Source organism: Chelonoidis abingdonii, chromosome 8 (genome assembly GCF_003597395.2).
Source record: "Chelonoidis abingdonii isolate Lonesome George chromosome 8, CheloAbing_2.0, whole genome shotgun sequence".
In the NCBI taxonomy this organism is placed as follows: Eukaryota; Metazoa; Chordata; order Testudines; family Testudinidae; genus Chelonoidis; species Chelonoidis abingdonii.
Window position 1 is genome coordinate 35,801,397 of NC_133776.1, and position 24,771 is coordinate 35,826,167.

At 44.0% G+C, this 24,771-nt stretch overlaps 1 protein-coding gene across 1 annotated transcript in view; it reads left to right on the forward strand.

Annotated features, from left to right (window-relative positions):
• Positions 1-24,771, forward strand: part of COL4A4 (collagen type IV alpha 4 chain) — a gene marked incomplete at its 5' end in the record, with an annotated part of 129,668 nt that overhangs the window by 46,195 nt on the left and 58,702 nt on the right. Inside the window, 6 exons of the mRNA XM_075068978.1 lie at positions 3,613-3,681; positions 6,738-6,773; positions 9,539-9,601; positions 10,148-10,183; positions 10,355-10,396; positions 10,890-10,970. Of these exons, the coding sequence (XP_074925079.1) occupies positions 3,613-3,681; positions 6,738-6,773; positions 9,539-9,601; positions 10,148-10,183; positions 10,355-10,396; positions 10,890-10,970 (327 nt within the window). The remainder of the gene's footprint in view (positions 1-3,612; positions 3,682-6,737; positions 6,774-9,538; positions 9,602-10,147; positions 10,184-10,354; positions 10,397-10,889; positions 10,971-24,771) is intronic.

Sequence of the window (24,771 nt, forward strand, 5' to 3'; positions counted from 1 at the left end):
ACTCCACATGCAGCTGAAAGAAGCATGCTGGGTAGACATACCTTGAGACACACACAAGCACCTTGCGCTCCCATGTAATAGCCAACCACGGTCTGGCCCCAAGGTACATTTTATAAGACTGAAATATTTAAAATTACCTCTAAGATTATTAGCTTTTCCCTCTGAAAACAGAAAGTGTGTCTGAATTAAAATTGGTCCAATATTTTAATACTGGCTAAAGGAGATTAAAAACTCAGAACCAGATCCTCAGTTGGTGGAAAGTGGTATAGCTCCAGTGACTGCAATGGAACTATGCTGATTTACGCCAGCCAAGAATCTGACCCACAGTCTTTGACCTTTTGCAAAAACATGGAATGGCTACCAGGTTATTAGGTTAAGTGCTGCTCTAAATTTTCTAAACTAAACAATAAACAGTTCTGGATGTTATGCTAAAGTCTAACACATTTAACTGAAGGTACTTGGTTGATCACCATGTACACGCATTATACTACTTGAAAGACATTAGAGGTTACCATGTTTGCTGTATTTGAGCCTTAGTTTAATAGAAAGGTCATCTGAGGGACAACGCAATGAATTGATTAATCTGTGCCAAAATTAGTACTGTGCTGTTAGCACCATTTCTGAACGTTACCCTATGGCCTTATTGTTATTTATTGTTTGTAATTCAGGAATGCTCCACGACATGGCTAGTACTGCTCACACTAATAGCCTGAGGCCTTGACTCAGCAAGTTACTAATACACATGCCTAACTTTGAGCACGTGAGCAGTCCTGTTGAAGCCAGCGAAACTATTCAGATGCTTAAAGTTAGGCATATACTTAAGTTACTTGCTGAATCCAAGCCTAAGAAAACAAGCAATATACAAGCAAAGGGTAAAGCAGAGGGATAAAACATGATCCAAATACGATAATTAACCCTCCCGACATTTCTGGTGGTGCAGTTTTAATAGGCTGCAACATGACTCCAGCACACAATTTGATAAAAATCTAACCCACTACACCTTTCAGAACAATAGAATAACTTCTGTTCAACATGGTAACGGTAGCTGCTAGGAAGTCTCTGACTGTGCTATGTCTCATGGACTAGACTGTCACCTGCAAGAAGTAGAGGGATGAGATAAAAGAAAAAGTGAGACCTGGAACAAAATTATAGCCTGAATCCACCTGGTTCAAGGAAATCTGAGCCTTTGCAGACCTATCACTCCCAGCATATAAAAGAACATAAAACAACAGACACGCAGCCTTGGATCTGAACTAAAATACCAACACCAATAAATTGGACTTTCTAGGAAAACATGACAAAGTCAGAGCAAATATATTAATTATCTATTTGAGTATAATAATGCCACATTAAACTCTCTGTATAGACTGACTCCAATTTACTAACTGATTTATTGCACCAAATACCCACTTGATTACCTACTACCAGTATCTCAATGGACTGTTAATTTCCCTGTTACTTCCTATTTATATCGTTTTCCTGTATAACTTCATATATAAACTAAATACATGTTAATTTCACTTATCTTAAATATATGCCTATTACTGTCCCTTTAAGTCACAAATAAATGATTGAAAAAATTAAAGGAAGGGTTGACGATATAAAATCCTAGCTTAAGAAGCTGAAAAGGTGACAAGATTCATTTAATAAAAATATTTTGTTGTACAAAGAAATCAAACTTGCAATTTGTTTAGAGACATAAGTGTAAATAAGGCAGAGGTAAATATAGCTTTCAGTGTGACAGTTCCAGGAAGGCCTCTGTTTAACAGGTCCATTCTGCTATAGCAGCATTTTTCAAAGTTCAGGTTGCTACCTAGTACTGGGTCGTGGCATGTAAGGCACTGGGTCACTCTGTTCAGCACCATCGACTGGTATGTTAAAAGTCCTGCTGATGGTGCTGCCCAGCTAAGGCAGGCTAGTGCCTAGCTGTTCTGACACCGCGCTGCGCCCCAGAAACGGCCAGCAGCAGGTCCGGCTTCTAGGCAGGGGAGCCACAGGGCTCCACATGCTGTCCTCGCCGCAAGCACCGCCCGGTCAATGGGAACTGGGGGGCGGTGCCTGCGAGTGAGAGCTGCATGGAGCTGCTTGCGCCCCTCTGCCTAGGAGCCAGACCTGCTATGGCTGCCTCAGGTGTGCAGCACAGTCCACAGTGCCAGGACAGGCGGGAACCCTGCCTCTGCACCCCGGCTGTGCCGCTGACCGGGAGCTGCTGGAGGTAAGTCTGTGCCCCAACCCCAAATCCCGATCCCCTGCCCCCACCCTGAGCCCCCCCCCAAACCTGGAGTCCCTTCTGCACCTCTTCCCTGGCCCCACCTCAGAGCCCTGACTCCCTCCTGCACACCAACCCCTTGCTCCAGCCCTGAGCCCACTCCCCAAACCCAGAGCCCCTCCTGCACCCCAAACCCCTCCTCTCCAGCCCCAGTCCAGAGCCCTGACTTCCTCCCATACCCCAATCCCCTGCCCCAGCCCTGAGTCCCACCCAAACTCAGAGCCCCTCCTGCATCCCAAACCCTTCATCCCCAGCCCTGCCCCAGAGCCTGCATCCCCAGCCCTGAGCCCCTCCTGCACCCCAATCCTCGCCCGAGTCCAGAGCCCACGCCCAGCACCCCTCATTCCTGGCCCAACCCCGCAGCCCTCACCCCTGCACGCGAACCCTCTGCCCCAGCTCTGAGCCCACCCCAAACCCCTCATCCCCAGCTCCGTTGTAGGTCGTGGACGTTAACAGTTTTCTTCAACTGGGTCCCCAGAAAAAAAGTTTGAAAACCACTGAGCTATAGCTACCTCCAGCTGTATACAGCTGCTGCTCTTCAGTTTATTCTTGCATTCCTGTGATAATTACTTTCCTATTCATTTCTGACCTCAAGCTTAGAATGTCAGTGTACGACTGGGCTGACACTGTGATTCATTGAGTACAGATTCTGGATATTTATGTTCTATGGAATATGATATCCTGGTTCTATTGAAGTCCAGCTCTGGGGCATCCACGGAAAAAAAATAGTGGGTGATTTTGCTATCTTTTGACAGCAGTAGGGCCAGGATTTCACCAAGAGTGATTTTGGTTTATTGTGAGGAGTAAGTGTTAAGGGATAAGTGTTCTGATATATCCACTCCTTCTGTGTACATCATGCTCTTCATAGTTAAACAAACACAGACATTGTTTTGCAAGAGCAATGAAATCTGTTCCTGCTGAAGCAAGTTAAGATTTTGTGGGTACTAAGACAAGCAAAGTTATGTGTGGACTCTACAGCAAGTCCCACAGACATCACATTAGACATCACATTTAGTTTTGGTATAAAGTGTATGTACTAATGATTGAAGAATTTAGTTTCTTTAGATACAGCAATCGGTAGCTCCAGATTTCCTACTTTAAACAGGATACCACTGGCTTCTTATAAATCCTGGTATGAATTTCTAGGAAAGGTAAAGAACTTGCATGCCAGTAGCCACTGCATCCATTGAAATTAAATATGACTGAGAGTTATAGAGAGTATTAATGCCATCAAAACTGAGAAGTTATCACTGAAACTGTACAGTAGCTTAGAGTATCAGAGGACAGATCATAACGTTATTACAGAACATAATCTGATTTTTAATTACTGACTGATTTTTCAGGGTGTTCTTGGGCAAAAAGGAGAAAAAGGAAACTCTGCATATATTTCAGATTTCATTAGAGGTGCTCCAGTAAGTATATTATTGTGGAAATAATCATAAAATGTAGGAAGACATGTATAGCATATGTGAGTATTCTAATAACTCCAAATTGTTTAATAAAAGCTAATTTCTCTCTTTTAAAAACAGAAATTAAATGCAAATTTGTTAACTGCAGTATACAGATTGAGCTATTAATTGTCCTAAAGTCAGGAAATTCCCACAACAGCTATAAATTGCTCCCCAAGTCTCTAGGGACATATAGACAGGCATTAAAATTAACATTGTAGACAGTAATGGAAAATTCTACAGATGTACAAAAGAAGCTGAATTAAGGCTGCTGTGGGAATCAGAACTTCAAATTGCCGTGAACATTTATGGAGGTATAATCTCAGGCTTGTATGTACACAGGGCCAAATCTTGACCTAGACCCAAACACTTGTTGAATTTTGGAGCTGATGGGTAATACAATTGGCACAGTGAGTTGACATAACACATGGATGAAAGCTTTGTAGCTGATTCTCTCAGTAAGATGCCTTTGTGCTCCCTAATTGCTTCCAGTTACTGCTTGCTGCTGATTGCAGGTTTAGTTTAGTATGCATCTGCTTCCTGCACACCACATTCATATTATTGTTTCTAACAGTGCCTACAATGTACTAGGTGCTTTTCAAACATAAAAGAAGGCATGGACTCTGCCCCAAAAGAGGTTATACTCTGGCTCTGATCTTGCAAACACTTATGCACAAATTAACTTTACCCACCTTTGCAGCATTGGGATCTAAAAGACAGAGCAGAGAGAGAGAGAGAGAGAGAGATGGAGGTTCAGGGAAGGGGAAACAGCAAACTAGTAGGATGCTGATAAACAAAGCAGTAAGGTACTGGGGTTGGCCGTATCATGATAATGCAAAATTTTAACGATGCTTTAAAAGAAAAAACAAACTTATGAGCATATCCTTAACTGGTGTAAATAATATAGTTCCACTGATGTCAGTGGAGCTATGCTGATTTATACTAGTTGAAGTTCTAGACCTTTATATTGCAAGAGATATAAACTAATCCTTCACTGCCCTACAACCATGACAAAACTCTCATTGAATTCAGTCGAGCAGAGCTGATACATAGTGAGTGCTCTGCCATGGTAGTCATGCTCATCTCTTGGTGGACTCACTCCTTTGTACTCTGGAGGGATGCTTGAAGATAGGAAGAACATTTTCTTCTCTCTTCCATTCTCTCACACAGGGGTACACCTGAATGCAGGCTGTGGCTCATTATCTTTTGCATTTAATCTTCAATTCATCTGGATTAGATTAATAGTAAAAACTTTACTTAACCCTATGTTTAAATGTAGGGGGTTTTGCTAACTTGAAGACAGTACAGTGAAACGGTTGAGCAAAGAGCTGGAGCTGTCACCCTTTATCAATAATTCATTTTTCATACATGCAGTTTGGGAGTATTTTTATGATTTAAAGTAAAATCAAATCAACAAAAGTATAATCAAATACATGACTTCAACTGCTCTCCTAGGAACTAGTCCTTGTTTTAGAAACCCATAGGTGCATCTGTATATGAAGTCAGTTATTGTTTCTCTGTATTTTCTTCATTATTGGACATTTTTGTGTTTTCATAAAGGCTTTCCCTCTTAATGTTCCCTCTTTCCTTTTGGTTGACCCAGTACTGACATCATAATCCTGTACTAATGACACTAGTCTGTTGCCCTGGAAATCATTGTGTTGTCACTAATTCATCATTGTGTCTTAACTGTGAGATCAAAAAGAAAATTTGGGCTTGAGGAAGCCAGTTTTCCTTTAAAATACTAAAAGCTTTAGTATGTAGATAGCATAAAATTTCTTAGAAAAATTCTCTAGAAAATATTTAAATGTATGTTAATAGTTAAATTATATATTTAAATATTGCAATATCAAGTTTAAACCCAAAGCTTGATGTCATTTAAATTATTATTATTATTTTATCTTTGTGATGAAAAATCACGTGTTGGCTCACAATTCTGTGATAAAGTGAAAGTGTGATCCTTTACAGTAACTCCTTGCTTAACGTTGTAGTTATTATTCCTGAAAAATGTGACTTTAAGCAAAACGATGTTAAGCGAATCCAATTTCCCCATAAGAATTAATGTAAACGGGGGGGGGGGGTTAGGTTCCAAGGAAATTTTTTTAACCAGACAAAAGACTGTTATACCAGACAAAAGACTATATTATTACACACAGTATAAATTTTAAACAAACAATTTAATACTGGTACACAGCGATGATTACTGTGAAGCTTGGTTGAGATGGTGGAGTCAGAGGGTGGGCTATTTCCCAGGGAGTGCCTTACTGCTAATGATGAACTAGCAATTGGCTGAGCCCTTAACGGTTAACTCATTGTTGTTAATGTAGCCTCACACTCTACAGGGCAGCACGAATGGGGAGAGGGGAGACAGCATGGCAGACAGAGACAGAGACACACACCGTGTGTGTGTGTGAGAGAGATGCGCATTGTTCCTTTAAGTACACTGACTCCACTCTAAGTACATTGCCTTTTTAAGTTAATCTGCAAGCTGAGATGGCAGCTGCTGCCAAGAAGCTCCCTCCGTCCTGAGCCCTGTTGTATGTCCCCCCGCTCTGTGGAAGATGGGGTAAGCGGGGAGCAGGAGCTGGGAGGAGGGGGACACCCTGACATTAGCCCTCCTCATTTCCTCCCCCTCTGCATAGCAAGCAGGGGTCTCTGGGAGCAGCTCCAAGGCAGTGGGCAGGAGCAGCACATGGCAGAGGGGGGAGAGACAGCTGAACTGCCGGCAATTGGTAGCCTGCTGGGCGGCTGCTGCACAGGGAACTTGAGGGAACGGGGAGCTAATGGGAGGCTGCCGGTCCATCCCGGTTCCAAGCCCCTACCAGCTAGCTCCAACGGGCTGCTCTTTCTGCAAGCAGTGTACAAAGCAGGCGGCTGCCAGACAGCGTTATAAGGGAGCACTGCGCAACTTTAAATGAGCATGTTCTCTAATTGATCAGCAATGTAACAATGAAACAACGTTAACTGGGACAATTTTAAGTGAGGAGTTATTGTATTTAGCAAAATACTTGTCATTCCAGGGAGCAAGAGGTGAACCAGGCCCCCCTGGCAGATCTGTAAGTATCTTCCTGCAGCTCGTGTATATGCTTGTTTGTTTTGAACAACATACTGTAGCATGAGTACATTACTTCCATGTATTAAGAGTGAGTAATCCTTACTTATGAATGGTCTAATTGAAAATGTAATAGTGAATGACAGTAGAAGAGAGAACAGATCAACAGCTTTTAGCCTGACTTGCCTTCATTATTACCACCCACACATGAGAGATTAAAGATTGTGTAGGAAAAGCAGAAGATGATAGAATGTATCATGAGTGAGGCTCAAGCTGATGTGATTGGAGGTGCTAGGCTGCTTCACTTTTGGAGCACACTATACTAGGTGAAAGAGGACAAAAGTCACAAGAATAGATGAGCAGGCCAACATAGCCAGGTCATGTTCACCAACACCAGCTGTGAGAAACAGAAGAGGTTGCCCATGGTTCCCACATTGCAAGTGGTCTTGGTCCAGTGGATCTGCAGGGTACTGACCAGCTGATGCCCTGTCACATTCACGAGCCGCAAGAAATCTCTGTGTCAAATAAGCAGTGGATGGCAGAGCCTCACTGTGTGAGGCTGCTGGGTCTTCCCAGAGTATGCCAAGCATCCTGGAATTTGGCCATAAAAATAAAATCCCAAATGAAATATTTTCTGGTTTTTTTGTTAAGCAGTCATCTTCCCTATCGCTCAGGGAGCCTCTTTTTTTATATTCCAAAGGCTATAGCATTTCCAGTGCTTTGGTAACCTGAGCTTAATTCTTTTCGATGTGCTATTGTTTATATATATGACTAGTAGGACTAGAGCAGGGGTGGGCAAACTTTTTGGCCTGAGGGCTGCATCAGATTTTTTAAATTGTATGGAGGGCCAGTTAGGGAAGGGGGTCGTGGCCCAGCTCCCACTTCCTATTTGCCCCCCCCCCCACGGGACTCCTGTCCCATCCAACCCACCCTATTCTCTGTCCCCTGACAAACCCCCGGAACCCCTGCCTCTGACTACCCCCTGCCACCGTATCCAAGCTCCCCTCCTTCCTGACTGTCCCCCTGGGACCTCTGCCCTCATTCAACTGTGTTTCTCACCCAGACCACCCTAGGCCTATCCACACCCCCATCCACTGACCACCACCCCAGACTCCCCTGCCCTCTATCTAACCCCCCCTGCTCCCTGCCTCCTTACTGCACTGCCTGGAGCACCAGTGGCTGGCGGCACTACAGCCACATCACTTGGCTGGAGCTGGGCCAGACCACCGCCACCACCACACAGCTCAGAGCACCAGGTCAAGCCAGGCTCTGCAGCTGCACTGCCCCAGGTGTTCACAGGCTCGCCACCCAGACCATTGCACCGGCGGCAGGGTGAGGTGAGGCTGTGGGGGAGGAGGAACAGCGGGGGAGGGGCTGGGGGGGCTAGCCTCCTGAGCCAGGAGCTCGGGGGCCAGGCAGGACAGTCCCCCGGGCCAGATGTGGCCGTAGTTTGCCCACCCCTGTTGTAGAGAGACGAGCGTGTACTGTATGAGGTAATATGTTTTATTGAACCATCTTCTGTTGGTGAAAGAGACAAGCTTTTGAGCTACACGAGCTCTTCTTCAGGTCTGGGAAAGGTAGTCAGTGTCACAGCTAAATACAAGGTTGGACAGATTGTTTAGCATAAACAGTGAACACATTTTGTAAGAGATCATTAAACATGAAGTGGTCCATTAATACCTCTGCACATAGTTGCCAACTCTGTGGGTGCTCCAGAGCTGGAGCACCCACAGAAAAAAGTTGGTGGGTGCTGAGCACCCACTGGCAGCTCATCGTGGCCCCACCCCCCCGCTCCAGCTCGCCTCTGCCTCCTCTGCGAGCATGCTGCCATGTCCTGCTTCTCCTGCCTCCCAGCCCTTGCACCGCGACACAGCTGATTCACGGGACCGAGAGGGAGTGGGGAGGAGGGGAAACGCCATGCGCTGGGGGAAGAGGTGGGGCTGGAGCAGGGATTTGGGGAAGGGATCCAATAGGGGCAGGGAGGGGATGGAGTTGGGGTGGGGCCAGGGGTGGGGGGTCTGGGCACCCTCTGGCACCAGAGAAGGTTGGCGCCACTGCCTCTGCAGTCATTTGACAAAAAAGGGGGATAGATTGTTGTAATAAGCCATCAATCCACTGTCTTTGTTAAGACCATTTTTTTTTACTGTCTGGCAAAATTATGAAGTTAAGCTTCCAGACTCATCTTTTGAAAGTGTTATGCAAGTTTCCTTTGAGGATGAGGACTGAGAGGTCTGATAAGGGGTGATCATTTTGTGAATCTGTTCCACTTTCTAATTAGCTGTGACACCCTTACCACTTTTCCCAAACCTGAAGAAGAGCTCTGTGTAGCTCAAAAGATTGTCTTTCTCACCAACAGAAGTTGGTCCAATAGAAGATATTATCTCACCCACCTTGTCTTTCTGATATCCTGGGATAAACACGGCTACAAGACCACTGCAAACAACAATAGTCTTTACTAGTATAACTGTCTACAAGTTATAGTGTATATAACGTACTATGTACTGTACACATAACCATATACATAGCATGTGTACTGCATTACCTTGGAGTTGTTCTAGAACATCAGTCAAATGGGAGTAAACAGGATGCCAGTTATATATGACTGGAATAGTGCCAATGGGCCGTAGATGGAATCCAAGTGATATAGGCGTTTAGGAGCTTAATGAGAATTTGGTGCCACTATGTGACATGTTGAGCAATTCTATGCAAGGAAGAAATTAAGATGCTAGTGTTTTCACAAACAAATACATTTTTTGTCCTCTTTTTCAGGGACCTAGAGGAGCTAGGGGGCCAGTGGGCCCACATGGATTGCCAGGCCAACCAGGCTTGCAGGTAAGACTGGCACTGTTCTGTAATACTGCGTTTTGAGATCATATATAAATGCTTGTCCATTCATCTAAAAAGTTCAGCCCCAGCGTAAATTCAAGCCTAGACATTTGCTATAAGGCAGTTAATTAAAGGGCCTGATTCTGCCTGGCACTTACATAGGTCTGCAGTGGGAGAATGAGAGTTCAAGAACCCTTCCACATGCTTGTGCACACACATGTAAGGTCCAGGCAGAATTCCAATGGGCACAGAGAAGTGCTGGTAATGCTCTCTCCCGACGCCTTCCCTGCAACCATAGCCCTAAAGGAGGCAGGGAAGATATGGAGCCAGAGCTCCACAGCACTAAGGGTGGACAAGTGGAGCAAGGCATGGGTTGTGCAATCCCAAAGAGAGATAAGGCAATAGGCACACAGCCTGTGTACCTCTGGTGAGCTCTGGGAGAAATTTTTGCCTTCGATACTCCCTCTAAAGAGTTGCAGTTCTGGATCATTCTGTCAAAAGCTTTGCTTTCAAGTCAGAATATTAAGTTGTTTGACTCCCTTTTTTTTAAAGGGAGCTCCAGGCCTTCCTGGTTTGCAAGGTGAACAGGTGAGTGTCTGCTTTCCATGGGGTTTGTACAGTTTCAGTGAAATGCATATTTATGCTGATATTTAAAGTGTTCTTTGACTATTTCTGTTAGCAAAGTTTCAAAAACTTGAATTGTTAAATTATTTTGCAAGGATTTTACTCACCATCACTAGTTTTAATTTTTTTCTTTAGGGCAATCCAGGTATTGGAGTGGATGGACAAAAGGGGGAGCCGGTAAGCAAACAATTAATGGTATTAAAGGTGGCCTGGATATAGAATTAAATATATATTTTGCTTAGGAAAATACGTAGTCCATATAGTTTTACTTAGCATACAGTTTTTGTGGTTAGTTACAGATGTCCATATAGTTTTACTTATGAGACAGTCCCTCGAGCCCTGCCCTGATCCTGCACAGAGATCTGCGTAGGCAGACTGAGATCTGCTTGAAATCCTACTGACTTCATTGGTGCTTGAAGTACGAGGGTATAGTATGGTATCGTATATACTCCTGTAATGGATATAGGGAGCATTACCTTCTTTTGATTGAAAGAGTCCCAGCTGGTTGACAGGTCTCTGCAGAGCTCTTTGTATCCACAAATCAGCAGAAGCTGTTCAATCAGAGTAGAGATATTAGTGTTGTAAGTAGGAGATTTAAATGTTTTGGAGCCTTGCAGAGCCAGTGTGTTGAACCAGATGTCCATTTCTACTGCTTCTCTGGCTTTTACAGGGTGATGTTGGACCTCCTGGATCTCCAGGACAGCCATTGTTGGTTTGGCCGCCCGGTTCTTTCCTGGTTAAAGGAGAAAAGGTTTGCAAATGAAAGTCTATTTTTAAACATTACAGTACTCAGTTTACTGGAAGTGCTATCCCAGGATGCATTTTTGCACAGAGTTTATATTAAGGACTTTTATTTTATTGAGTACCACCATTATCAATAGAAATACCGTTATCCAGTATTGGACTGGCAGACAGAGGCCAGGCCAGCCTCATGTTACTGCTGCAGCCCACCTATTCCCTCCATGAGGTGCCTCTGTGCCATAGCAGGAGGGTAAAAGGAAATACCATTCCCCTTTGTCCTTTCTTCCCACTCTGCAAATATTATATACAAATGAAAAGATATTTTTTTGCTAATGGCCAGCTCAGAAAAGACGAAGTGGGTGAGGTAACATCTTTTATTGGACCAACTTCTGTTGGTGAGAGAGACAAGCTTTCAAGCCACACAGAGCTCTTCAGGTCTGGGAAAGGAGCTCCTAGTCTCAGAGCAAAGTGGAAGAGATTGTTAAGCATAAGTAGTTAGTACGTATTGTAAGGGACCAATCAAGTCTACAGCACGTATCGTAAGGGACCAATCGAGTCTGCAGCACATATTGTCAGGGTCCATTAACACACATTGTAAGGGTCCATTCCAGGTCTGCAGACTCAGGCCAGGTCTACACTGCGACTTTAAATCGGTTTAATGGCCGATATACCGATTTAACGCTGTATCCGTTCACATGACGTCGTCATTAATATCGATTTTACCGCCTCCTTAAATCGATTTCGGATTAGACAAATTGGTACATGGCCGACCCTACACTAACTCCAGTGGAGTCGCAGGCCAGGCAGATAGAGCAGCACTGACTCACAGGCATGGCCAGGTCAAGCAGTGCCCAGAGCAAAGACCAAGCCACCAGCCCAGCATTTCAAACGTGTGATGGGTGGTGGGTTTTATGGGTCAAAGTGAACAGTCACAACCCAGAGATATGCAGGCTCATGGTACTGGAAATAGTCACATAATCTTGTGTGGATCTGTTTTGACTTGTCCATAGCCTCTCGATTCTGCAACTGCGAAGCAGGCCCGAGAGATATCAGAAACTCTCACTGCAGTCAATTGGACTTTGGAGGTAAGCTAAATTGGATCAGACAACAAAAACCACTTGACAACGGTGAGGGGGAAAATTCAGGCAAAGGCTAAAGTCTCTTGTACATTCTATATATGTATAGCCAGTTATCTTAATAAAGAGAAAGCTCACACAGCGCACTGAAGATGGCTGCAGATACCTCTCATAAAGCACAATGGATCCCTTGTGATCACCTAGGAGGTGGGTAACCTATACCAGATAGGTGCCCAAAATAGCAAATGAAAATTCAAGGTGGGCTGGGGTGAGGTGTATAGGTGCCTATATAAGACAAGCCCTGAGTATCAGGACTGCCTCTATAAAAAAAAAAAATAATCAGACATAACGGCACCAATACACCAGGTCTACATCTCCATGAGATGGGGAGGCGAAGAACTGCAGGCAGAAGAAACGAGGCACTAATCGCAGTAACAGAGACAGTCAAGAACACTGAACCGGAACCTACTCTTCCTCACTTCACTCTTCGAGGTGGACTTAGCAGAATGAGCAGTGCGGTTAACGCAGCCAGTAGATGGATTACCCAAAGCCCTTATCGTGCAAGGGCAAAAGGAGAACAACTTAGCAAGGCAGTGTGATCGTATAGGGTGCTACAAGACCAGAATAAGCAAAGGAGGGCATTTGGAACTCTGCTAGTCGACCATCACTCCTCTATCCCCTCGGCATCTGAGATGTGTTATAAGGTGACAGACAGCACAGAGTGATTCACCGCATTCGTTATTTGTGAGAGTGAATAAAAATCCAGACTAGCGCGCTTAAGTTCGAAAATTAATGCTTTATATACTAAGATGACTTCTTAACTATACGTATTAGAAGTGAGGCTTATGAGAACTACTGAGATTCCGATGGACGAACTCCCCCCATGAATAGGAAAACGGGTGTTTGTAGAAGCCTCGCTGTGAAGTTAGGTAATGTCGTTCTAAACTGGCTGCCCGTTGTTTCAACCATGAGAATAGGAACTTCCGCTCTTCGAGGATTTTAAAGACTGTTTTAGCTAGCTTTCCCCGACAGCAAGCCTTACAGGCAATACAGAGTATGTATTTGCGGACGCAATTTTCTAACTTGCTGGGGGTCGGTAACGGTAGGGACAACGGATAAGCTAGTGGGGCTACTGATGCATTCAAGGGAACCTTGCTCTTGCAGGCTATATCTCTGTCCAATAGCCTCATGATATGATCATCTTGTATAATAGGAGATTTGAATGTTGAGGACTAATGGATCAGTAATACAGAACAAAGAGGAGATTAACGGAATAATCTGATAACACGTAGTTGGCTATTAAGGACGATAAGATACAGATGCTCATTCCAAGATAGTAAAAGCCAAAAAATGCGTTTACTTGTACCACATTTATTGCTCCTTCAATTACAAATCTGTGATTTCATTCATAAATAGCGGTCGAGTCTTTTAATAAATGTTTGAAGTTGGGTTTCACCTCTTGCTGGGCTATGGATGGTACACGAGACTAGTCTCCGGAAACTCTGCCATTATCACCCCAGTTGAGCGTGCCATCGATGAGGATCCTTCAACATTGACTCTTCATACATCTGGTCATACTCCCGGCCATGAAACATGGAGGCTGAGATACATCGCGAGTCCACAGTCTTCGGATCCCTCTTTCTACCATCGTCTAGGCCCATAGAGAGCTTTGCCGATAAGATTCTAAGTTCTTTCTGCGGTGTCTGCGTGGAGCCTGGAAGGCAAGCACCTGATATAAGCGCGGTAGGTGTAACCCGATCACATAAAACGGTCGTCATGTAGATATCCGAATGTTACCTTAAGGCCAAAGCTCTCGTAAATCGATTACGTTCTCACGGAACTGCTCCGCAGGATTTTCGGAGAGAGGAGTCGAGGTAAATGTTGCGATAGAGATTAAATCTCGGAATTAAGGGGTTGCGAGTGGACCCTGCGCGCCAAGAGTGGACTATTATTAAGGCAACCAAGGGAGGTAACGGTTCACCCTAGAGGGGCAACGCGACTTGACCAGCCCTCTGTGATACAGACAGGAAGCTGAACTCGAGGGACAATGCAGCGAGCACAAAGATTACAAGCAGAACAGTGACATGTTGTTATGCATTCGACCACCCGTGGTGGTTATTCTTCATAATAAGATGCACCTCTCCTATCACCATGAGAACATGGATAGCAGATTAGCTTCAAGGAACTTGGTCCTGCCTAGCCCCCTACATGGGAGGTTCAAAGCAATAGAGCTAGCTCTAGCTTCAAGCTCCTGCTGCCTCCAAGACAAGACTGAAGTATATTCAAGAAAACCTCAAACACAAAGCCTGCTCCGGCCCAGGAGCGACATTACAAGATGCCAATGAAGCAAGGCCATGGAGGGAAATCAACTACTGGGTAGGACGCAAAAACTCTTACTGCAAGCGCGATCCGAGATTTGAATCATAAGCGAGCAGGAAAAACATAGTTACTGCCATCTTGACAAGCAAACTGGTGAGATAGAGAGAGCACGTGCAATCCTAAGACAGGCTCACCGTCGAACGACTTGTCCAGACTCTAGCCGTCGATGAGACAATCTCCCTGCGCCGAGAAGGCAGACTGGAAGGTTCTATCACTCACTTTACCATGCACAGTGAAATTACACACTTACGACCTTGTGACTGATTCAGGTCGCTCCGATGGTCGGTCCCTACACATCCGTTGCAAAAAAGAGCACTGTTCAGAAATGAGTAATTGCCATTGTCCAAGGATTTGCATGGCTCGGCAGTGTCCAAATGTCACAAACAGCTTATTTAAAACACTCTATTTCAAACGCCTATTCTACTCCATCTCTCTCTCTTGAGTTCTTTTCCTTTTCTTTTTAGAAAATGTTGCAGAAACTAGATGTTTCATCCTAGGTTTGATATCACTGAGGTAACAGTAAGAAGGCTTGATTCGTACTTTCAAGCCACGGTTCCTCAACATTCATGTGTTTTCTCGGCTTGTACTAAGTATAAATCTATCTTCAAGTCTACTGCATCTTCTTCTCTTATACATATAACTCACAATTCCACGCTTGTATCTGGCTTTACTATTCCTGCGCTACTCCGCACTATCTCCCAACTGATGGTCTAGTGAGTTGAAAAGGGAGTCCATTAAGCGTTCAAAATCCTGACAGCGAAGGTTTGGTTTTGGATAGGCAAAGGTTGAGCTGTTGTGACAAAGATCAATGAGGTGTGAAGATCTTCAGCTGGTATCCAAATTTGTGGGGAAACAACATATTTACAACAACTGGCGTAGGCAACAGGGAAGGAATTGGGGAATTTCATTTCTGTTATGTCGGCTGGGTGTGTTTTGTAGACTCTTCTCTGTAGGGAAACTTAGGCAGTATGACGCCAATTTACACTCTGCGTGCACCATATGGGGCACGTAGTTGATTACCGTAGTATTGAATCGTATTATACCCAGACCCATCGACTATCGGATGGCAGAACAATGTTTGTACACTAACACACACTGCCCTTTAAAAACCGGTTAAACCGCAGGTAAAGGAAAGCCCCGCGAACTTTTGAATTACATTTCCTGCTTGTCCAGTGGAGCTCTGATCAGCACGCTGGCGATGCAGCTCAAATCAAAAGAGAGCTCAAGCAGTGACCGTACGGAGATACTAGGTCTGATCGCTGTATGGGGAGACAAATCGTGGTATCCTGCTCCGTTACAGAACACGAAATGCCAAGCGTTTGAATAAAAAAGGCAGGATACACAGCGCTGCGAGCACAAGCGTAACGGGAAGCCAGAGACTCAAATGGACGCTCATAAGGGAGGGAGGGTACTGAGGACTCCCCGCTATCCCAAGTCCACAGCAAGTCTCTGAAATATTTCCATTCTTGGCTGAGCTCCAAATGTCTGTAGGTTCAAACACAGTGTCTGGCGTGGTTCAGGGAACAGCTCCTCAGTTTATTCCCCCCCCCCACAAGTGAAAAAAAAAGGGAAAGATTGCTGTGCATGGCGTTTGCTCAATGCACTCTACGAAAAAGGCGCCAAAGGGTTGTCTGCTGCCTTCACAAAGGGAGTGAGGCTGACCCAGCACAACTCGGGCAATGTTTTCTGCCCATCAGGCACTGTTCTCAACACGGAACGTGCTGAGTTCCGAAATCGATTTAAGGAGGCGGTAAAATCGATATTAATGACGACGTCATGTAACGGATACACGTTAATCGGTATATCGGCCATTAAAACCGATTTAAAGTCGCAGTGTAGACTGGTGAGTCTGCAGACGCTGGAATGGACCCCCCATACAATGTTGTTAATGGACCCTGACAATATTGTGCTGCAGACTCGATTGGTCCCTATACGAACGTGCTGTAGACTTATTGGTCCCTTACAATACGTTACTAAACTACTTATGTTAACACATCTCTTCCCACTTTCTCTTGAGACTAGGAGCTCCTTTCCAGGACCTGAGAAGCTCTGATGTGCTGAATAGTGTCTCTCTCCAACAACAGAAGTTGTCCAATAAAAGATTTTACCTCAACCCACTTTCCTTTTCTGAGGCTGGGCCATTAGCAAAAAATATCTTTTATTGTATATAATATTTGCAGTGGGAAGAAGGCAAGGAGGATTCTTTACCCTCCTGCTATGCACAGAGGCACCTCTCTGGAGGAATAGGTGGGCTGCAGCAGTAACATGGCTTGGCCTGGCCCGTCTGCCGATCATAAGTGGATAACGGTATTGTCTATTTACATGGTGGGTATCAATAAAAAGTATCGCTTAATATAACTCTGTGCAAAAATGCATCTGGTGTGCACTTCCGTAAACTTGATAACTGTTATGTTTAAAAAATGGGACTTTCATTCTGCAACCTTTTCTCCTTAAACCAGAAAACCGGCGGCCAAACCAAACAATGGCTTGTTCCTGGAGGATTTCCAGTACGTCCAACAACCCGTGTAAACCAGAGAAGCAGTAGAAATGGAATCGGTTCAACACCTGCCTGCAAGGCTCCAAACATTTTAAATCTCGTACTTATCACCACTAATTTCTCTACTCTGATGAACAGCTCTGTGATTGTGGAACAAGAGTTGCTGCAGAACTTTAACCAGCTGGGACTTTTCCAATCAAAGAGTAATGTCCCTATCACTTACAGGAGTATATACGATTACCAGACTATACTCCTCGTACTTCAAGCACCAATGTATCAGAGGATTTCAAGCAGATCTTCCAGTCTTGCCTACGCCAATCTCGTGCAGTTCAGGCAGGGCTCAGGACTGTCTCCATAAGTAAAAACATATGGACATCTGTATCATAACCACAAAAAACTGTGATTGCTAAGTAAACTTATATGGATACTATTTCTCCTAAGCAAAATTAATTTATTCTATCCAGGCCACCCTTTATACCATTATTGTTTGCCTTACGGGCTCCCACGTTTGTCCATTCAACTCCGAAATACCTGGATTGGCCCTAAGAAAAAAATTAAAACTTGTGATGGTATACATCCTGCCATAATTATTAATTCAAGTTTTGAAAACATTTGCTAACAGAAAATCAAAGAACCACTTTAAATATCAGCAAAATATGCATTCACTGAAACTGTACAACCCCATGGAAAGCAGACACTCACCTGTTCAACCTTGCAAACCAGGAGGCCTGGAGCTCCTTTAAAAAAAAGAGGAGTCAAACAACTTATATTCTGATGAACAAAGCTTTTGACAGATGATCCAGAATCTGCAACTCTTAGAGGAGTATCAAGGCAAAATTTTCTCCAAGGTCACCAGAGTACACAGGCTGTGTGCCTATTGCCTATCATCTCTCTTTGGGATGCACAACCATGCCTTGCTCCACTTGTCACCTAGTGCTGTGGGCTCTGGTCCATAATCTTCCTGCCTCCTTAGGCTATGTTGCAGGGAGCTCGAGAGAGGATACCAGGCATTCTCTGTGCCATTGGAGTTCTGCGTGACCCTATACATGTGGGGCCAGCATGTATGAAGGGTTCATTAACTCTCATTCTCCACTGAGGACCTATGTAGTTTGCCAGGCAGATCAGCCCTTTAATTAAACTGCTTATAGCAAATCTGGGCTTATTTACGCGGGCTGAACTTTTGATGATGGACAAGCTATTATATTGATTCAAACGCAGTATTAAGAACAGGTGCGTCTTACCTGCAGCCTGGTTGCCTGGCAATCGTGTGGCCATGCCCCTAGCTCCTAAGGTCCTGAAAGAGGACAAAAAATGTATGTTTGTGAACACTAGCACTTGATTTTTCCCTTCAAAGAATGATCAAATGTCACCATAGTGGCAACCAAATTACTCAATTAGCTCCTAAACGCCTATATCACTTGGATTCCATTCTACGGCCATTGGCCCACTATTCCACATATATACTGCATCCTGTTTACTTCCCATTTGACTGATGTTCTAAGAACATCCAAGTGGTAATGCAGTACACATCTATGTATTTATGTGTACAGTAATAGTACGTTATATACATATATACTTGTAGACGTACTATAAGATAGTTGTTTCAGTTGGTTCTTGTGCCGTGTTGTAATCCCGGATCAGAGACAAGGTGTGGGAATGAATATCTCTATTGGACCAACTTCTGTTGTGAAAGACAAACTTTTGAGCTACACAGCTCTTCTTCAGTTTGGAAGAAGTGGTAAGGGTGTCAAAGCTAATTAGAAAGTTGCATCACGAAAATGATCACCCCTTATCCAGACCTTCAAGTCCTCATCCTAAAGAAACTTGCAACACTTTCAAGAATGATTGGAGCTTAACTTCATAATTTTGCCAGACAGTCAAAAAATGTCTTAACAAGACAGTGGATTGATGGCTTACACATCTATCCCCCTTTTGGTCAATTGACGCACGAGGCAGTGCGCAACCTTCTCTGGGGCCAGAGGTGTCCAGACCACCCCTGGCCCACCCCAATCCATCCCCCCCTGCCCCTATTGGATCCTCTCCCCATCCCTGCTCCAGCCCACCTCTCTCCCCGCGCATGGCGTTTTCCCCTCTCCCCACTCCCGTCTCGTCGGATTCAGCGTGTCGGTGCAAGCTGGGGCGAGGAAGCAGGACATGGCGGCATGCTCGCAGAGGGAAGAGGCAGCTGGAGCGGGGTGGGCGGCCCCAACGCGATGAGCTGGCCAGTGGTGCTCACACCCACCCAACTTTTTTCTTGGTGCTCCAGCTTGTGAGACCCACAGAGTTGCGACTTGTGCCGAGGGTATATACCACTCATTTTAATTCTCTTCAATGTGTTCCTGTTTATGCTAACATCTAGTCCATCTTGTATTTAGCTGTGACCACTGACTACCTTTCCCAGACCTGAAGAAAGCTTGTGTAGCTCAAAAGCTTGTCTCTTCAACCAAAGAAGAATGTTCAATAAAGATATACCTCATACAGTACACGCTCTCTCTCATCAACAGGGTGGGCAACTACTGGCCACATCTGCCCGGGGGCTGTCTCTGCCGGGCCCCGAAGTCTGTCAGGCTTAGCCCCCCCAAGGCCCCCCCTCCCCCTGTTCTCTGCTCCCCACAGGCCTCACCTCAACCCTGCCCGGTTGCAATGGTCTGGTGGGAGCCTTGAACACCTGGGCCAGTGCAGCTGCAGAGCCTGGCTTACCTGGTGCTCTGAGCGTGTTGGTGTCGGTGGTCTGCCCAGCTCAGTCCAAGTGATTGTGGCTGTAGTGCCGCCAGCCACTGGGTGTAGCCGCAGGGCAGTAAGAGGCAGGGCGGGGGAGATAGAGGCAGGTCGTGGTGTGGTCAGTGGAATGGGGGTGTGGATAAAGGCAGGGTGGTTGTGAAACACCAGTTGAATGAGGCAGAGGTCCCAGGGACATCAGAGAGGGAGCTTGGTTCGGTGGCAGGGAGTCAGAGGCAAGTTCCGGGTGTTTCAGGCGAGATTAGAGGTGTTGGACTGGGACAGAGTCCCGTGGGGGGGGCAACTAGGGAAGTGAGAGCTGGTCCACGAACCCCCCTTCCCTAACGGCCTTCCATACATTTAAAAAATCTGATGCAGCCCCTCAGGCCAAAAGTTTGCCCACCCCTTGACTCTATGTCCTACAGTTATATATATTACAATTTGCACTCGAAAGAATTAACTCGGTACCAAACACTGAATGCTATAGCCTTTGAATATAAAAAAGGGTCCGCTGACATAGGGAAAGTGATCTGCTTAACAAAAAACCGCAATATTTCATGTGGGGATTTTCTTTTTATGCCAACTCCAGATGCTTGCATACTCTGGAAACCCAGCAGCCTCACACACGTGAGCTCTGCATCCACGCTACTTGCACAGAGATTTCTTGCGGCTCGTGAATGTGAAGTGCATGCTGGTCAGTACTGCAGACACTGGACAAGACACTTGCAATGGGGACATGGGCAACTCTTTGTTTCTCAAGCTGGTGTGGTGAACATTACTGGCCTAGTTGGCCTGGCTCATTTATCTTGTGACTTTTGTCTCTTTTACTAGTTATAGGTGCTCCAAAGGAGCGCCTAGCACCTCCAATCACACAGCTTTGAGCCTCATCTCATGATACATTTATATCTTCTGCTTTCTTCTACACAATCTTAATCTCTCATGTTGTGGGTGTAAATGAAGCAGTCAGCTAAAAGCGTTGATCTGTTCTTCTTCTACTTCACACTTATTACATTTCAATTAGACCATTCTAGTAAGGCTTACTTCACTCTTAATACATGGAATAATTGTACTCATTGTACAGCTATGTTTCAAAATCAACACGCAATACACGAGCTGCGGAAGATACTTACCATCTGCCAGGGGCCTGGTTCTCTTCTGCTCCATGGATGACAAGTTTTTGCTAAAATACCATAACTTCCTCACTTAAATTGTCCCATTAACGTTGTTCTTGTTACATTGCTGATATATTAAGAATCTCATTTAAGTTGCGCAGTGCCCTTTAACGCTGTTCTGGCAAGCGCTCTTTGACCACTGCTTGCAGAAGAGCAGCCCGTTGGAGCTAGCTGTGGTTGGGCGGAACCGCGATGGACCCGCGACTCCCCATTAGCTCCCTTCCTCAAGTTCGACCTGTGCAGCACCGCCAGCAGCTTACCTGCCGCAGTTCAGCTGGGTTCTCCTCTCCCCCTCTCTGCATGTGCTGGCTCCTGCCACTGCCTTGAGTCTGCTCCCAGAACCCCTGCTTGCTATGGAGGGAGAAGAGGAGGGCTATGTCGGGTTGTCCCCCCTCCTCCCAGCTCCTGTTCCCCCTTAACCCATCTTCTCACAACACAGAGACGATACACAGGACTTCAGACGGAGGCGCTTCTTGGCGCAGCTTCCATCTCAGCTTGTCAGTATTAAATTAAAAAGGCAATGTACTTAGATGAGTCAGTGTACTTAAGAGACAATGCAATCTCTCTCACACACACCCGGTGTTGTCTCTGTTCTGCTTGCATGCTGTCTCCCTCTCCCATTCGTGTTGACCCTTAGGAGTGTGAGGCGTACCATTAAACAATGAGTTTGACCTTAAGGGCTAAGCCAATGCTAGTTATTCATACAGTAAGGCAACTCCCTGGGGAAATAGGACCCACCCTCTGACTCCACCATCCACCAAGCTACATGTAATCATCGCTGTGTTACCAGTATAATTGTTTGTTAAATTATTACTTGTGAATATATATCTTTGTCTGTTATAACAGTCTTTGTCTGGTTAAAAGAATTTCCTATGACCTACCCCCCCCCCGCGTTACATAATTTTGGGAATTGATTCCTTAACATCGTTTGCTTAAGTCATTTTTCAGCGAATTAAATAAACTCAACGTTAGCAAGGATGTACTGTAAGGATCACCTTTCACTTCTCAAATCAACAGTATTGCAAGTATTTCAACAAAGATAAAATAATATAATAATTAAATACATCAAGCTTTGGTTAACTATGATATTGCAATATAATTAAAATATAATTTTAACTATTAACATACATTTAAATATTTTCTAGAGAATTCTATAGAAATTTTTGCATCTACTACTAAAGCTTTGAGTATTTTAAAGGAAAACTGGCTTCTCAAAGCCGCAAATTTTTCTTTGATCTCACAGTTAAACACCAATGATGAATTAGTTGACAACACAATGATTTCCAGGGCAAACAGACTAGTTCATTTAGTACAGGATTATGATGTCAGTACTGGGTCAACCAAAAGGAAAGGAACATAAGAGGGAAAAGCCTTTATGAAAACACAAAAATGTCCCAATAATTTAAGAAATACAGAGAAACAAAACTGACTTCATTACAGATGCACCTATGGTTTCTAAAAACAAGACTAGTTCCTAGGAGAGCAGTTGAAGTCATGTATGTTTGATTATTTAACTTTTGTTGATTTTAAGATTTTACTTTAATCATAAAAATTACTCCAAACTGCATGCTATGAAAATGAATTATTGATAAAGGGTTAACAGCTCAGCTTTTGCTCAACCGTTTCACATGTAATGTCCTTCAAGTTAGCAAACCCCCCTACATTTAAAACATAGGTTAAGTAAAGTTTTTACATTTAATCTAATCAGATGAATTGAAGATTAAATGCAAAAGATAATGAGCCAAGCCTGCATTCTGGTGTACCCCTGTGTGAGAGAATGGAGAGGGAAGAAATTTCTTCCTACTTCAAGCATCCCTCCAGAGTACAAAGGAGTGAGTCCACCAAGAGATGAGCATGACTACCATGCAGAGCACTTCACTATGTATCAGCTACTGCTCGACTGAATTCAATGAGAGTTTTTTGTCTATGGTTGTAGGGCAGTGAAGGAATTAGTTTATATCTCTTGCAATATAAAGTCTAGAACTTCAACTAGTTAAATCAGCATAGCTCCACTGACATCAGGGAGAACTATATTGTTTACACCAGTTAAGGATATGCTCATAAGTTTTTTTTTCTTTAAGCATCGTTAAAAATTTTGCATTATCATGATACGCGCCCACCAGTACCTTATGCTTGTTTATCAGCATATCTACTAGTTTGTGTTTCCCCTTCCCTAAAACCTCCATCTCTCTCTCTCTCTCTCTCTCTGCTCTGTCTTTAGATCCCAATGCTGCAAGGTGGGTAAATTAATTTGTGGCATAAGTAGTTTTGCAAGATCAGACCAGAGTATAACCTCTTTTGGGGCAGAGTCCATGCCTTCTTTTATGTTTGAAAAGCTACTAGTACATTGTAGGCATCTGAGAAACATTAATATGAATGTGGTGTCAGAAGCAGATGCATTACTAAACTAAACCTGCAATCAGCAGCAAGCAGTAACTGGAAGCAATAGGGGCACCAAAGGCATCTTACTGAGAGAATCAGCCTACAAAGCTTCATCCATGTTAGTTATGTCAACTCACGTGTGCAATTGTATTACCCATCAGCCTCCAAAATTCAACAAGTGTTGGGTCTAGGCAAGATTTGGCCCTGTGTTACATACAAGCCTGAGATTATACCTCCATAAATGTTCACGGCATTTGAAGTTCTGATTCCCACAGCAGCCTTTAATTCAGCTTCTTTTGTACTCTGTAGAATTTTCCATTACGTTACTAATGTTTAATTTTAATGTGCCGCTATATGTCCCGTAGAGGACTTGGGGAGCAATTTATAGCTTGTTTGTGGGAATTTCCTTACTTTAGGCCAATTAATAGCTCAATCTGTATACGCAGTTACAAATGCATTTTAATTTCTGTTTTTAAAGAGAGAAAATTTAGCTTTTATTAAAACAATTTGGGTTATTAGAATTACTCACATATGCTATACATGTCTTCCTACATTTTATGAATTATTTCCACAATAAGTAACTTACTGGGAGCACCTCTATGAAATTGAATATATGCGAGTTTTCCTTTTTTCTCCTTTTTGCCAAGACACCCTGAACAATCAGTCGTAATTTAAAAAATCAGAATTATGTTCTGTAATAACGTTAGTGAATCTGTCCTCTGATACTCTAAGCTCCCTGTACACGTTTCAGTGATAACTCTTCAGTTTTGATGGCATTAATACTCTTATTAACTCTCACTATTTATTTCAATGGATGCAGTGGTACTGCATGCAGTTCTTACCTTTCCCTAGAAATTATACCAGGATTTATAAGAAGCCAGTGGTATCCTGTTTAAAGTAGGAAATCTGAGCATACCGATGCGTATCTAAAAGAAACTAAATTCTTCAATCATTTAGTACATACACTTTTATACCAAAACTAAGATTGATGTCTAATGTGAGTCTGTTGGACTTGCTGTAGAGTTCCAACATAACTGCTTGTCTTAGTTACCACACAAAATCTTAACTTGCTCAGCAGGACAGATTTCATTGCTCTTGCAAAAACAAGTCTGTGTTTGTTTACTATGAGACGATGAGTACACAGAAGGAGTGGATATATCAGAAACCTATCCCTTAACACTTACAATCCTCACATAAACCCAAAACACTCTGGGTGAAATCCTGGCCCTACTGCTGTTCAAAAGAGAGCAAAATCACCCACTATTTTTTTCCGTGGATGCCCCAGAGCTGCGACTTCAATAGAACAGGCTATCATATTCCATAGAAACATAATATCCAGAATCTGTAACTCAATGAATCACAGTTCAGCCCAGTCGATACCATGCATTCTAAGCTTGAGCTGTCAAAAATAGAATAGGAAAGTAATTATCACAGAATGCAAGAATAAACTGAAAGCAGCAGCTTATACAGCATGGAGTTTTAGCTATAGTCTCAGTTGGTTTTCGAAATTTTTCTGGGGACCCAGTTGAAGAAAACTGTTAACGTCCACGACCTACACGGAGCTTGGGGTAGCGTGTGTGGGTGTTG